At 46.3% G+C, this 15627-nt stretch overlaps 1 protein-coding gene across 1 annotated transcript in view; it reads left to right on the top strand.

Moving 5' to 3' along the window:
- USP54 (ubiquitin specific peptidase 54) overlaps positions 1-15627 on the top strand; it is a 107324-nt gene that overhangs the window by 79832 nt on the left and 11865 nt on the right. Inside the window, exons 19-20 of the mRNA XM_015417383.1 lie at positions 6644-6765; positions 7557-7694. Coding sequence (XP_015272869.1) covers positions 6644-6765; positions 7557-7694 — 260 coding nt within the window. The remainder of the gene's footprint in view (positions 1-6643; positions 6766-7556; positions 7695-15627) is intronic.

Below are 15627 nucleotides of genomic sequence, written 5' to 3'. Positions count from 1 at the left end.
GAAAGCTATACCAAAGAGGAGAAGCTACAACAGAGGAGATTAAAGATTTTTTGCAGAAATATAACAAAAAAATTACTGAAGAGCAAAGGAAAATCTTAAATGACCATGTAACCATGTGTAAAATTACAGAAACAATAAAAAAACCAAAAAATGGGAAAACACCAGGCCCTGATGGATTACCAGCAGAATTCTATCATGTATTTGAAGATCAAGTGACACTACCTTTAAAATATGTAATACAGACCATAAGAACTAACGGTAAAATACCAGAAACTTGGAATGAAGCCTTAATAACTTTGATACACCTTAAAGAATTTCAGCCGGTTGAATGAAGGTCGCACCAAATGGATAGTACTGGTTATATCAAGTTACAGTGTTTTAGGCAACCTTTATGAAGACCACCTCTGACTTTGGCTTCTGGGTGTTTGCTCGGCTTGTTATGGTGCACTTACCGCCCTGTTATCTACTCAATTACTATTAGCATGAAATTACAAAAATCACAGAAGAGGGGAAGGGAACCATTTGATAGATCCGACGCCAAAGCAGGCCAAGATTGGGGACTACTTTGAGCCATCGAATATTGTTCCTCACGTTTCAACTGCAAACCGTTTTGCTTGTTTAAATATGGAGCAGTTTTTTCCAAGTTCCCATTTAAGGGAACAACGTGATGAAGAAGCTCCGACAGAGACAGAAGGTCTCAATGCAGTCTATGACCTAACGGCTGACTCATTGCTACTTATAGCAAAAACAGTTGGTTTTATTTTTCAGCAACTTCAACTCTTGCACTCCAAAGTAGGTAGACTATGGGCCGGGAGTAGGAAAGACATTCATAAATCCCCACAAGAAACTCCCCCTCTTCATTAGGAGAGCAAGGAAAGCTATACCCAACCTTTGATGAAGGGAAGCAGAAATTAGGTGACTCCCCTCCACCAACTAATTTGGCAGCCACGTTAAATTTGCCTGCATGTTGGCCTTTGCAAAGGCACTCTGCCCCTATGGAATACAAAGACTGGTGCCAGATCGCATTTGAATGAGTAGTTTGGAAGATGCATTAGGCAAATGGATATGCAATCAGCTGAGCTGCTGAATAGCTCTAATCAGAGCCAGAGAGTTTTGTTAACCTTTTACAGCCCTACAATACGGAGAATACTACTCCATAACAAAGAATGGCTGCGGACTAACTTGGATACACAAGCAAAACTCAGATGAGAAAGAAATTAAAAGCTACAGACCAATCTCACTATTAAATGTGGACTATAAAGTCTATGCTTCAATTTTAGCTACAGGACTGAAAAAAGTATTGACACAGATTACATCAAGACTAAGCAGGAGTTCTACCAAAAAGACAACTTAGAAATAATGTTAGAACAGTCTTGAATGTAATTGAATACTTTGAACCACACCCAGACAAACAAATGGCTTTGATTTATCTGGATGCGGAAAAAGCATTTGACAATGTCAGTTGGAGTTTTATGTTGGAACAATTTAGCAGGTTCACAATGTGCAGAGAATTTTTTACAATGGTTAAAACAATTTACACTAAACAACATGCAAAGATCCTTATTAAGGGAAACTTATCACAAAAATGTTGCTCATTGGCCTTTGCCTCGGAACACAGAGGTCATTTGCATATGCGACTTGATTGGCTTTTGCCTCTAACATTCTAAACAGTTTGCTCTTCTGAGGTAAAATGTGTCCAATCTCCAGGTGAGGGCTGGAGATCACTCAGAATTACAACTGCTTTCCAGACGGCTCTAGAGCCGTCCTTCCTGAGCTAAAACAAAAAGGTGTGAGCTAGCTCACACTACCTCAGCTTAGAAGGAACACTGTTGCCAACTCCAGGTGGGAAATTCCTGGAGAAGTGAGGGATGGAGCCTGGAGAGGGTGAGGTTTCAGGAGGCGTGGGACCTCAGACAGGTACAAAGCCATAGACTCCACCCTCCAAACCAACTATTCTTTTCTGGGAAACCATCATTGCCAATCTCCAGGTGAGGGCTGAAGATCACTCAAAATTAGCAGAGATCAGTTCCTCTGGAGAAAATGGTGGACTCAGTGTCATTATACCCTGTTGAGGTCGCCACAGCAAATTGACACTGAGTGTCCAAGGCCGGGGCACCCGCCCCGAGCCTCTTTCTAGAGGCCGCTGTATTTATTTCCACAACGGGCCTTTTTCCTAGTTTTTTATAATGGTCAAAGCAATCTACTCTAAACAACATGCAAAGATCCTTATTAATGAAGGCTTATCACAAAGCGTTGAAATACAAAAAGGAGCCAGACAAGGTTGTCCACTTTCACCATTATTGCTTATATTTGTATTGGAAATTCTGAATGATACCATCAGAGAAGATAGACGCATCAGAGGACTTAAAATAAGAGAAGAATATAAACTACAAGCGTTTGCAGGTGATCTGGTATTTATTTTAGAAAATCCATTGGACTCAATTACACAGTTATTAATAACACTACAGAAATATGGTCAGGTTGCGGATCTGAAGATCAACTTGACTAAAATAAAAATGTTAGTAAAAATATGACGAAAAACCAAACCCAGCAGTTACAGGAGAAATCAGGTTTTGAAGCACAAAAAAAGAGTGAAATATTTAGGTAAAGATGTAGCTCTTTGGTAAAAGATAACTACATGGAACTTCTGCAGGAAATCCAAAAGGCCTTGGAAAAATGGGAAAGCCTACAAATAACCTTGATGGGCAGAATAGCCACAATAAAAATGAATATTCTACCAAGACTGATATTTTTATTTCAAACAATCCCAATCCTGCAAAATCAACAATACTTTAAAGACCTGGATAAAATGCTGTCTAACAGAACAAGAAACCAAGAATAAAAATGAAGGCCCTACAAGGTGCAAAAGAAAGAGCTGGATTTGCATTACAGGTTACAAAGTTCTCAAAGAGATGGGACATGGTGGTCATGGGAGATTTCAATTACTCGGATATCTGTTGGAAGTCCAACTCTGCTAAAAATGAAAGGTACAATAAATTCCTGACTTGTCTTGCTGACAGCTTCATTTTCCAGAAAGTGGAGAGGGAAACAAGGGAATCTGCCATCTTGGACTTGATTCTTACCAACAGGGAAGAACTGGTTGACCAAGTGAAAGGAGTGGGCACCCTGGGTAGTAGTGGCCATGTAATTTTGGAATTTACAGTCTTGGGGAAGGAAAAAGCTGTACATAGTCAGACATATAGGTTGGACTTCAGGAAAGCACATTTTGACAAACTTAAACTAATGCTGGGTAGAATCCCATGGTCAGAAATACTTAAAGAGAAGGGAGTTCAAGAGGGATGGGAATTTCTTAAAAGGGAAATACTGAAGGCACAACCACAAACCATTCCTATGAGGAGGAAAAATGGGAGGAGCCTAAAGAATCCAAGGTGGCTCCATAAACAGCTTTCTAAAGACTTGAGAAATAAAAAAGACTCATTTAGAAAGTAGAAGGAGGACCTTATAACCAAGGATGAATATAAATAAATAACCAGTACTTGTAGAGAGAGAGTTAGGAAAGGTAAAGCTCAGTATGAGCTTAGGCTAGTGAGAGATGCTAAAAACAACAAAAAAGTGTTCTCTTCTTATGTGGGGACAGGAAAGTGAAATTGTAACAGGTGATGAAGAGAGGGCAGAACTGTTCAATTCCTACTTTTCCTCGGTCTTCCCTTGCAAGGGAAACAGTGCTTAATATGGCAAAAACAGAACATATGATGAGGGAAGGGAGTAGTACATCAGTACCTAGTTTCTTTAAATGAAACTAAGTTCTTGGGGCCAGATGAGCTGCATCCAAGGGTACTAAAAGGACTCATGGATGTAATTTCTGAGCTTCTGTCCATTATTTTTGAGAATTCTTGGAGAACAGGTGAGGTGCCAGAAGACTGGAGGTGGGCAAATGTTTTCCCCATCTTCAAGAAGGGGGAAAAGGAGAATCCGGGTAACTACTGACCCATCAGTTTGACATCTATACCTGGGAAAGTTTTAGAACAAATAATCAACCAGACAGTCCTTGAGCATTTAGAAAGGACAGCTGTAATTACCAAAGCCAGCATGGGTTTTTCAAGAACAAATCATGTCAGACTAACCTTATCTCCTTTTTTGAGAAAGTTACTACCTTGCTGTATCAGGGGAATACTGTAGACATAGTTTATCTTGATTTTAGTAAGGTTTTTGATAAGGTTTCACATAATATTCTTGTTGACAAATTGGAAAAATGTGGTTTGGATTCTATGACTGTTAGGTAGATCTGTAACTGGTTGACAGATCGCACCCAAAGAGTGCTTGTGGTCCCGGTTCACACATGCCAGAAAACGCGGGGGGGAGGGGGGAGCAAAGCTATTTCTGCCACGGTAATTTGACCTGCTGCTGCGTGATCCGACGCAACAGCGGGTGAAGCAGATTTTTTTCCTTGCAGCCTGCTTCTGGTGTGCTTCTTCAAGGGATAAGTGACGCAATTGGAGCACGCTGGGGTGATCACACTGGCAACTGCATCCTCCGCCCGTCGCAACCTCGTTTGATAGTGTACTTTCCCTGGTTGTTTTTTACTCCGCTTCTTCGGATGACTGCTACGGGTTGCCGGCGGGTGCAGGATGCTTGCCAGATGTGTCCGTGTGAACACGCCCATAAAATCTGGCTGGCATCCGTGAGTATCACTCACGGCGAAATCTGCGTGTGATCAGGACCTCTGGATGGTTTCTCAGCTGCATGTGGAGGAGTTGGGAATCACACCCTGTTCTCCTAGATTAGAGTCCGTGCTCCTAACCACTACAACCAAACTGGCTGAGTGACAAGTGGCGTGCTTCAAGGATCTGTCCTGGGACCTGTTTTGTTCAATATCTTTATCAATTATTTGGATGAAGGGATAGAGGGAATGCTTATTAAATTTGCAGACGAAGGTATAGATAGGGACTCTGGGGCAAGTGATGCTCTGTATTCTTGGTGCCTGGACCGGCAACAGTGGGAGGGCTTCTAGTGTCCTGGCCCCACTGCTGGACCTCCTGATGGCACCTGGTATTTTTGGCCACTGTGTGACAAGGTGTTGGATATTCTTATGATACTAAATTGGGAGGGTAGCCAATATGGAAGAAGACAGAGTCAGGATACAGGATGATCTTGACAGGCTTGACAGGCTGAAAAACTGGGCTAAAACAAATAAAATGAATTTCAGTGGGGATAAATGTAAAGTTCTGCATTTAGGTAGGAAAAATTAAATGCATAATTATAGGAGGGGGGAGACTTGTCATGGCAGTAGTATATGTGAAAAGAATGTAGGGGTCTTAGTAGACCATACACTGAACATGAGTCAGCAGAGTGATGTGGTTGCTAAACAGGCAAATGCGATTTTGGGCTATATCAACAGAAATATATTGTCCAGATCATGCAAAGGGATGGTATCACTTCACTCTGCTCTGGTCGGACCTCACCTAGAGTGCTGTGTTCAGTTTTGGGCACCACAATTTAAGAAGGATATAGACCAGCTGGAACGTGTCCAGAGGAGGGCAACGAAGATGATGAGCGGTCTAGAGACCAAGTCGTATGAGGGAAGGTTGAAGGAGCTGGGTATGTTTAGCCTGGAGAGGAGACAACTGAGAGGTTGTCTGAGATTACCATCTTCAAGTACTTGAAGGGCTGTCCTATAGAGGATGGTATGGAGTTGTTTTGTGTTGCCCCAGAAGGTCGGACCAGAACCAACGGGTTGAAATTAAATCAGAAGAGTTTTCGGCTAAATATTAGGAAGAACTTCCTGACAGTTATAGCGGTTCCTCAGTGGAATAGGCTTCCTCGGGAGGTGGTGGGCTCTCCTCCTTTGGAAGTGTTTAAACAGAGGCTCCATGACCATCTGACAGCAATGCGGATCCTGTGAACTGAGGCAGAACACGAGAAGGGAGGGCAGGAAGGGTTGCCTCAGTGCTTAGTTCTCGTGGCCCTTTCTTACACGCCTGGGGGAATGCTGATTGTCATTTTGGGGTCAGGAAGCAATTTTTCTCCAGGCCGGTTTGGCCCCCAGGGATCCTGGAGGTTTTTTTGTCATCTTCTGGGCGTGGAACAGTGGTCACTGCAGGTGCGGAAGGGGAGGTAGTTGTGAATTTCCTGCCTTGTGCAGGGGGTTGGACTAGATGACCCTGGAGGTCCTTTCCAACTCTATGATTCTATGAGGGCACCTAACCAACATCTCTGAAAAGTGTGGGAGTATCAAACTCTTAAGAGAAAAGGGGGGGGGTGGGGTTACATGCTTCTTAATTATGAGTTGCCTCAAGTGTTCCTTCTGTGTAGCAGCCCCGACTAGCCCAACCTCCTCCGATCTCAGGCGCGAAGGAGGGCTGGCCCTTGGGAGGGGGGAGGCCCGCGAAGGAAGGCAGGGGCTGCTGTGCAGGCAGAGGCCAGGGCAAACCCCTCTGCTCACGGAGAACCCCTGGCTGGGGGTCACCACAAGGAGACTGGGACTAAGGGGCACACACACACACGCACGCAGCCACAGCCAGTAAAGGAACCATTCGCGGGGCTAGTTGCAGAGCGGCTTCTGGCCCTTCTAGTAAACTTATAGGGTTCAGGCTGCTATCCTAATACATGAGGGAAGGCCAGGAAAACGGAAACAATCCACCAGTGTATTTCCACTTCTCCCCCCCCACCCCCCCACCTGCAGCACCTGGGGATTTCACGACAAGGACGTTGCCTGGTGCAGTGGGCCTGGGTCTCTCCAGAACTCCTACAGCTGAGATTGAGCGCGGCCTCTGCAGGACAACCACGTCATCTCCAGCATCCCAGGTAACGTGCTTGGGACATCCCAGGAGGAGGAGGAGGAGGGTTATGATGTTAGTCAGACACCCAATTCATGTGTGGAAATGGAAAAGCAACAACAAACACTTGCTTTGGATGGAGTGTTCTTTAAAGCTCAGCATTAGTAATAAGAGCAGCTAGGAACGCTTGAAGCCTTTCACCTCCATAGTTAGAAGACTGATTACCTTTTATTGTTCTGCAGTCGATTACATGAAAGTATATCATTAATGAATGTAAAGTGGACTGAGTAGGTGTGAAATGTAGACCAGGCGCACTAGGAACAGAAAGTCAGATTTTCAGATTCAGAAAGGAGATTTTACATTTTAAGAAGGATACTGCCAGGTTCCCAGTAAAATTCCACTCTCAGTCCACGATTCTTTTTAAAGAAAGGTTTATTAGGAAAAGAGATTTGGATAGTGGCAAGGATGAACTCCTTGCTAAGACTGAAGCAGAAAGCGAAAGTGACTCCAGGTATAGTCAAAAGATATATTCCATAGGTATGTCATTCACACACACCACTTTCTTCGGGGGGGGGGGGGGGGGGGGCAAGGTCCAGCCAAAGTCCCCGAAAGGACTCCGTGTGCAAATCTAGTAACTGATCCTGAGGCACTTGTGGGTCGTGCTCAGCCAAGGCCTGTCCTGTGAGGGTGAACATAGAACGAAGAGAACCCTGGTGTTTATTGCTGGTTTTGTTTTCTTACTGTGGCCTCTTTGGCCCAGAATTCTGTAGCCCCGTTTTCCATGAGGATATCTTTCTGAATGTGGCAATCTCTCTGCAGGTGCCATACCCCAGAAACCGTGGCTTGGAGCCAGAAGAAGAGATGTACAGTGCAGAGAACTTCCGTCGCATTGCCCGTAGTCTCAGTGGAACCGTCGTCTCCAGCAGGGAAGAGGTGCTTCCCTCTTCCCACAGCTTTGTAAGTCCAGAGGGGTCAGGGACTGATATGTTTTTTGTCCTTCAGCATTGGCATAAACAAGGGGCACGTGCACTCCAGCAGTCTTTTCTTGAGAGGCATGCCTAAGTATTGCCTCTCTTTTGATGGATGCACCATGAGGTTGTAGAACTTCTCGTTGAAGTATTTTTGCTCTATGCCCTGTTTCTTCCCAGCTGGTACCAGTATTCTCCAATGCCCTCTTTTCACCATTTTTACTCAGATTTGCCTCCCCCCCTCCCCACAAGTTGGCCATCACCAGCCGAGAAGGCATGGTTATAGACTGTGAACCCTTTTTAAAACAATTGGCATCTCATTGATTCCGTCCTTTTGCCTCTGTTATCCTGAAGGTATGCTGGTCCCTGACCGCTAAGGGCTTTAAAGGTCAGCACCAGAACCTTGAACTTGATCCGGTCCTCAATCTGGAGCCAGTGCAGCTGACAGAACACCAGTTGGGTGTGCGCTCTGGAGGGCGTTCCTGTCAACACCCTCGCAGCTGCCTTCTAGACCGGTTGCATTCTCTCGATCAACCTCAAGGGGAAGCCCTACGTAGAGCGAGTTGTAGTAATCCAGCCCGGAGGTGGCCGTTGCATGGATCACTGTGGCCAGGTCAGAGGGTGACAGGGACGGGGCCAACTGTTTAACCCGGCAAAGGTCGTAGCACACCAGCTTAACCCCATTGGTGGCTGGGCCTCCATTGAGGAGGAGGCATCCAGAATATCTCCCAAGCAATGTTCCCTCTAAGCTGTGAGGTCTTGTGAGCAAAAATTCTACCTTGTGAGCTCCCGGCCTTAAAGTTGTGAGTGAGTGATTTGGCTACTACATAAATTAGTTTGCTTTGCAGTCATCTCTCCTGAGCTAAAACAAAAACCTGTGAGCTGATGGCTAAAAAACTGTGAGCTAGCTCACACTAACTCAGCTTAGAGGGAACACTGCTCCCAAGGTCTTGACAAATAGTCCCGCTGTTAATGGCATCCCATCAAGAGAGGGGAGTTGGCAAGCCCTCTCAGCCCCCCCCCCCGGCCCAGCCACAAGACCCCCCGTCTTCACTGGATTTAGTTTCATCCTACTCTGTTTTAACCAACCAACCAGGCCCTCCAAACCCCTGGCCAGATGTTCTGGGGTGGCCTCTGGCCGGCCACTCATCAGCAGACAGAGCTGGGTGTCGTCCGCATACTGGTGACCCCCCAGCCCATGACTCCGTGCCAGCTGGGCAAGGGGGCGGATAAAGATGTTGAATAACTTTGGGGGGAGGATAGCCACTTGGGGAACTACAACATACCAATGGGTATTGCAGTGAAACCCTCTTCCCTAGCGCCACCCTCTGTCCCTAGCCTTGGAGAAAGGAGGTAAACCACTGAGGGCTGTCCCCCGGATCCCCACCTTGATGAGGCGGTGGGTCGACCATGTCAAATGCTACTGATAAGTCCAGCAATGTCAGCAGCACTGACCCGCCTTGATCCAGCTGTCTGTGGAGATCCTCTGTGAGAGCGACCAGCGTGTCAGACTCTCAGACGCAATAAGTCCTTTGATTGGCTTTATTGTAGAAAATCAGAAGAGTTGCATACAAGTCAAACGCTTTGACAGAAGTGACAAATAGTTCAAAGTTGGAATCCACAAGACCTTTGGTCCAGCCCTCATACATACGTCAGCATTGCATAGTAAATAGGCAGGTTAATACAGTTCAATTAACTCAATGTGGATGTTTATCGATTGATACTCTCCCAAGGCCATGAGCAATAAGAATAGCGACACTCTCCCCTAGCCTTCACGGGGGAGGCACCACTTCACAGGGTTTCCTAAGCGTAGCTATCAAAGTTCACACAGGCCGGTCTCAGTCTCTCCTTCCCAGGAATGTCAGAGGAGGATCCTTGCTGACAGATTGAAAGCCAGCTGGCAGGGGCTACATGGGCTTGGGAACTACGAGCAGGGAAGAAAGGCACAAGCAAACGTGATAACATTCAGCAGAGCGAAGCTGTGTACCTCAGAGACTCAGACATGACCAGGCAAGGGTCCGATTCTGACACAGAGCCCTCTCCTCCGCGTGGCCAGGGCGGAACCCAGACTGGAAGGGATCCGAGGCTGAGGCTTCATCTGAGAGAGCCTGGAGCGGCACCACCACTGCGCTCTCCACTGCCTTTCCCAGGAACAGTACGTTCAATCCTGGGTGGTCGCTGGCCAGATCACTAGGATCTAAAGATGGTTTTTTCAGGAGCAGCCTAACCACCACCTCTTTCAAACTCCCCAGGAAGACCCCTGAACACAGGGACAGATTTATAATGCCCACCGGTGTTCCCTCTCAGCTGAGTTAGTGTGAGCCAGCTCACAGTTTTTTAGCCTCCGGCTCACACATTTTTGCCTTAGCTCGGGAAGGAGGGCTCCAGAGCCCACTAATTCATGCAGTAGCCAAATCACTCACTCACAACTTTAATGCCAGTCGCTCACAAAGTAGAATTTTTGCTCACTAGACTCCACAGCTTAGAGGGAGCCTTGACGCCCACCAAGGGAGCCTGCGTCCCATCACCACTGGCCATAACCAGCCACGGCAGGCGTGGGTCAGAGAGAGAAGTGGTGGCCATCACAGCATCCAGGACCTTGTCCACCTCAGAGCAGGTTCGTATCAACATTAGCGGGCAGATCCTGGCGGAGCGGCAAGGCTTCATCCACACAAAAAAGCTCACAATCACCTCGCAGCTGATGGCTGAATCCCTAGTATTTTGTGATCTTTTAGTGAGAGATGTTGAAGACTGAATTAATCATAGAATCATCGAGCTGGGACCTCCAGGGTCATCCAACCCCCTGCACAATGCAGGAAATTCACAAATAATCTTCTCAACCAGAGTCTTCATTGATGAAACTGTCCAGCCATTAATCCCAGGGACTATCAGTGGAAAACCTTTCGCCTTAGGACATGAAAATGAACCATCTCCAGACACTACTGGCAATGATTCAAGCTTATTCCAAAATGAGGAAAGGAGATTGCCTAAATTACAAATTAGTTCATGTATGACTAGGAAAAATAGAACAGCTGTATCCTGTAAACTCTCCTAGAATATCTTCTTTGGAAGAACAAAGGTTTTTTCTACACTGGAGAGATTGAAGAAGTCACTACAGCTCCTTCACACTACAGCTGAATTCCTTAATTTATTATCCCTGGGAGACAACTGCCTAACAACAAGTCAAAGACGTGGGATGAAAAGGTGAAACATCAGCATTCTGCCATCTTGCCTGCTCAAGAGCTGGAGCGTAAGTCAGCAGTGGGGGTATTCCAACACAGGGGAGTGTGACAAGGGACAAATCCTGCCACTGCTGCAAAGGGGAGCAACAGTGCAGCCCAGTAAAAATGCCTTTTATGTCCTGAGAGTGAAGACCACCCCTCAGGGGCAGCAGTACTCAAATCCTAGGAGTTTCTCAGCACCTAGACATTACCCCTAGAATTCGCCTACACCACAGCTGGCAAGAGGTTCGTTGGGTTTGGAAAATGAGGGGAAACTTGTTCACATTTGTATTATTTAAATAAACTCTTCTTTAAAAATAAAAGAAACACACATGGGGGTGGGATCCAAGGGTGCACCTGATGTTGGTATTTGCATGCTTCCCGCAGCTTAGCCTGGTGTGGGGACCAGGCTGTGGGCTAGTAGTGAAACTTAAGAACGTAAGAGAAGAAAGTTGTCGGATGCACAGTAGCCAAACTCCGACCCCTGACATCTCTGAATATCTTAAAATCATTCAGATTGACATACCGGATTGTAAACCTGAGCATGGGGAAAGTTGGAGTTCTGGACAATATCCATGACGTCTTACAACCATTAGCTGATCAGCTGGAAAACATACAAACATCCTTACAACAAACATAAGTGGCAGAAACAGATATGGGGATGGCTAACCAAGAAAACATGAAAAACATGAAAAATGGGTGAAAGAAAAAATATTATTCTTAGAAAACAAAACGAAAGAAAGAAAACTGAAATTTTGCGGATTTATGGAGCACGTCAAGGGATCCACAGAACTGACCATTTTTCATTGCATCTTGGCTGTCGTCAGTACTCTAGCTGGAGGACGGACTAGCTCCTCTAATATTAAAGGCATACAGAGCTGGTTCTATCTAGTCCCGCAGCATAAGAGGACTGAGAGAGGTTATAATCAAGGTATCCGACACGTGAACAAAGCAAAAGATCCTACAAACCTCAAGTGAGAAAGGAGGGGTTTTTTATACCAAGATTCCAACATCTTTGTCTTCCCAGGTTTATCAGTAGAAACATTACAGATACGGTGCACATTAAAGCCAATAACTTCTAAATTACTCAAAGCTGGGATCCAATACAGATGGCTACCATCAGGCATGATACAAGTCCACCATCGCAGTAAGACTCTCAACACAGAAGATCTGGACAGAGGATATCAACTGCTTTACTCTCAAAATTTGGAAACACCCAAAGACTTCTTGAGAAAAGGCAAAAAGGGAAACTAAATTGTACATCAAAAAGTAAGATACCTGTGAGAAAAAGTAAAAAAAAAAACAACAACCTCTTGTTGAACTGTTTCTTCAAATGTTCTAAAACACATGCAGCTTGAATAATAATGGCTGCGGTCACACGGAGCATAAGCCACACTTCAGAGATGGAAGAGAGGCGGAGTTTCCTGGCGCGATCACAGGGCAACATCTGGCAAGTGTAGAGCTCCCGTCGGTAACCCGTGGCTAAACGCCAAAGCAGCGCAGTAAAAAACTAGTACCGTGGAGGTACTAGTTTCCAGAAACCGCGGGGCAAGGGCGGGCGTATGACCGTGTTTCCGGAGGAAGGTCCAGCGCCTGCCCATGTCCCCTAGCTAAAAGGTTTTTTTTTCGAGTCTCCACGATTGCGCACAAGCACCAAACGGAGCATGCGCAAACGGATGTTTAATTTAAAAAAAAACAACGTACGTCATGCAGAGAAGAGGAGAGCAGCCAGAAGACAGCACCAACGAGTGCATGGCTTGAGGCGGTGAGCGACAGATGGGGGAAAGGGGGCAAGGCAGAAGATGAAGCCCAGAAGGGGGGGCGCGGCGGCAGAGTAGGACGTCTGCTTGGGCGGAGGGGCGGTCAGGGCGGAGGGGGCTGGGCCATGCTGCTGTGCCCTTTTCGCACGCCCCACCAGCCAGCTCCCCGGACTGGTGCCCTTCCAGACCTACTGCCCACCCTCTGCCTGCCTCACTGGTGGGGAAAACGCCGTGGCCGACACGATGCCACACCACCCAGTCGGCAGCTGGCCCCTCTTCTCCCCAGCGCCGCTTGGCCGGCTGTCTCTGGCAGCCCCCTCCTCGCCTTCCCTCGGCGTGCGGCCCCCGCTTCTTTGCCCCGAGGCCCTGCTTCTTTGCTGTGTGATCCGCACCTCCCCATAACTACTGGACCTCCACGGAACCTCCACGGGACCTCCATGGGAGGTCTGATCGTGCAACCGCGCTTTGATTTTCCCCGGGGGACACAGCCACGCTTCCCCCCCGCATTTTCCTGGCCGTGTGACCGCAGCCAATGTAATTTTATTTTATTCTATTATGCTGTAAAACTGGTCGAGGGGAACAGACGTTTGTTTCCTTTGCTTGTCTTTTTTGTAGGTCAACAAAGTGGTAGGTCTTAATTACTCTTCTCCAGAGGTTTCAGGGTTCACAAAGTTTGACAATTTTAATACGGTTAATGAACTCAATATTATTGAGGTTTTTATTTATAATTTCCATAGTATCCTGAGAGGAAAAACAGTATTAGTTGGGAAGAAGGTTTGGAAGGACAAGGAGGTTTTTTGTTGTTGTTCATAACAAGTTACTAAGTACAAAGTAAGGTAAGGTCTCCCTTTCTCGAAAGCCAGTCGAATCCAACTCTAGGGATGCAGTGCTCATCTCTGTTTCTTTCTTTTTAAAATTAGTTTAGTTATCAATTTTATACAAGTTATACCAATTCTAACATACTATATTTTTATACATTTGAGTCTAATTTTTCCACATCTTATTTATCCAATCATATAAATATGCCCATCTAACTTCGAAAACATCATCATCCTTTCTTAAAGTATCAAGCTCAATCTGTCCATTTCTGCCACCTCTAACACCTTACTAATTACTTCATCCCTAGTGGGAAGTTCGTCCTGCTTCCAATATTTGGCTAATAATATTCTGGCAGATGTTAGTACATATATTATCATGTATTTAATGTTTATCCTATAGCAATCCGGGATAATATTTAATAGTGCTATTTCTGGAGACAAATCCATATTTAGATTTAGTATTTCAGATATTAAATTCTGTATCATCTTCCAATAACCCTACCACAACCCCACCATATGTGAAAGAAAATTCCAACAGTTGTTTTACATTTCCAACAATCTTTAGAAATAGAGGGATTGCATTTTGCTAACCTATCTGGTGACCAGTACCAATGGGTGAAAAACTTTCTAAATATTTTCTTTATAAAATCAATTGGCCCCATAGGCTATAATGGTGAATCAATCTGGGGATATCTAGTGCTGTCTTTTTTAGGTAGAGACACCAAACCTGCAGCATAATTGCTGCTGCCTCTCCTCAAACCCCCCCCCCCCGAGTTTCAAAAAGATTGAACCAGAGGTCCAGTTCTATGGGGCCCCAGAAGGAGGTGCCTTCTGAGCAGAAGCTCTCAACTCCTGACCTGCCTGTTAAAATGTTGAGTGCCAGCACCCCCTCGCACAGCTTAGAGGGAACTGTGGTCACTACTACCCAGGGTGCCCACTACCTGGCCGATTGGAAGATCATAGAAGAACATATTTTTTATTAATTAATTTATTTATTTATATTAATTCAATTTATACCCCGCCCTCCCCGCAAGCAGGCTCAGGGCAGCTTACAGTAGCTTGAAAACTTTTTCTGTTTGTTAATTATTTTGGAATGACTTCACAAAAAGCCACAAACAAACCCAAGGATTTTTTTAAATAGAGGCATCTATGAAAGTCTGGAAAAAGAATCATAGGTTATTAATCACCACCAACTTCATTGTTAACTCATTTTATGAGTCAGAATTGGTTCCCATTCGGAAAACCAAAAAATTCTTTCAAACAATGGAAAAAATCTAATCCTACACATTTTATAGATATATCCATGAAAGGTCAAATCCTTGAAATAGTAAAATAAGAAAATGACAATAATATTCATCTTCTGTGGTATGAATCAGGCGCGTAATCTACAGGGGGGCTGAGGAGCGTCAGCTCCTCCCGAACTTTTCAGGAAGGGGCTCAGCCTCCCCCGGGGTGCGCTTCTCCCTCCTCCCTCCACTCCCCTCCCTCCTTCCCTCAGCGTGTGGCGTGGCTGGAGTCCGAAGATGGCGCCGGGCGGGGAGTGGGCCAGGACTCGCTTGGAAGAGCCCAGCAGGCTGAGGCGTGAGGCTCCCTTCCCCGCCCAGCCACCCGCCGGCACCCACAGGCTGGCAGGAGGAGCCGACGAGGCCAGAGCTCTATGCAAACTCCTCCCCATGCCCCGCAGGTTCCGCTTTCCAGCGCGTCTCCTCCTGGGGGCCAGGGTGCACCGAGGGCGCGGAGAGGCTCCGGCAATGAGCGCAGCCCAGCACAGTCTGCGGCTGCTGTAGCCTGTTAGGGAGTTGCTCTCCTGCTGGTCGGGGGGAGCTCTGGTGAGTGGGCGGCCAGGGTGGGGGCGAGGAAATGATGCGAGGCACCAGACAGTCCCCTCCAGCCCAAGCGCTTTGCACGCCCCGGGGAGCCAACGAGCGCAGCGCCTCTCCAGTGTTCCCTCTAAGCTGAGTAAGTCTGAGCTAGCTCAACAGTTTTTTAGCCTCCGGATGACTCCAGAGCAAACTAATTGATGCAGCAGCCAAATCGCTCACTCTCAACTTTAATGCCAGCAGCTCACAAAGTAGGATTTTTGTTCACAAGACTCCACAGCTTAGAGGGAGCATTGCCCCCCT

The sequence above is a fragment of the Gekko japonicus genome, unplaced genomic scaffold (genome assembly GCF_001447785.1).
Source record: "Gekko japonicus isolate JY-2015 unplaced genomic scaffold, Gekko_japonicus_V1.1 scaffold2339, whole genome shotgun sequence".
Lineage (NCBI taxonomy): Eukaryota > Metazoa > Chordata > Lepidosauria > Squamata > Gekkonidae > Gekko > Gekko japonicus.
Note: the sequence above shows the minus strand (reverse complement) of the source record. Positions and strands in the feature narration are given on the sequence as shown.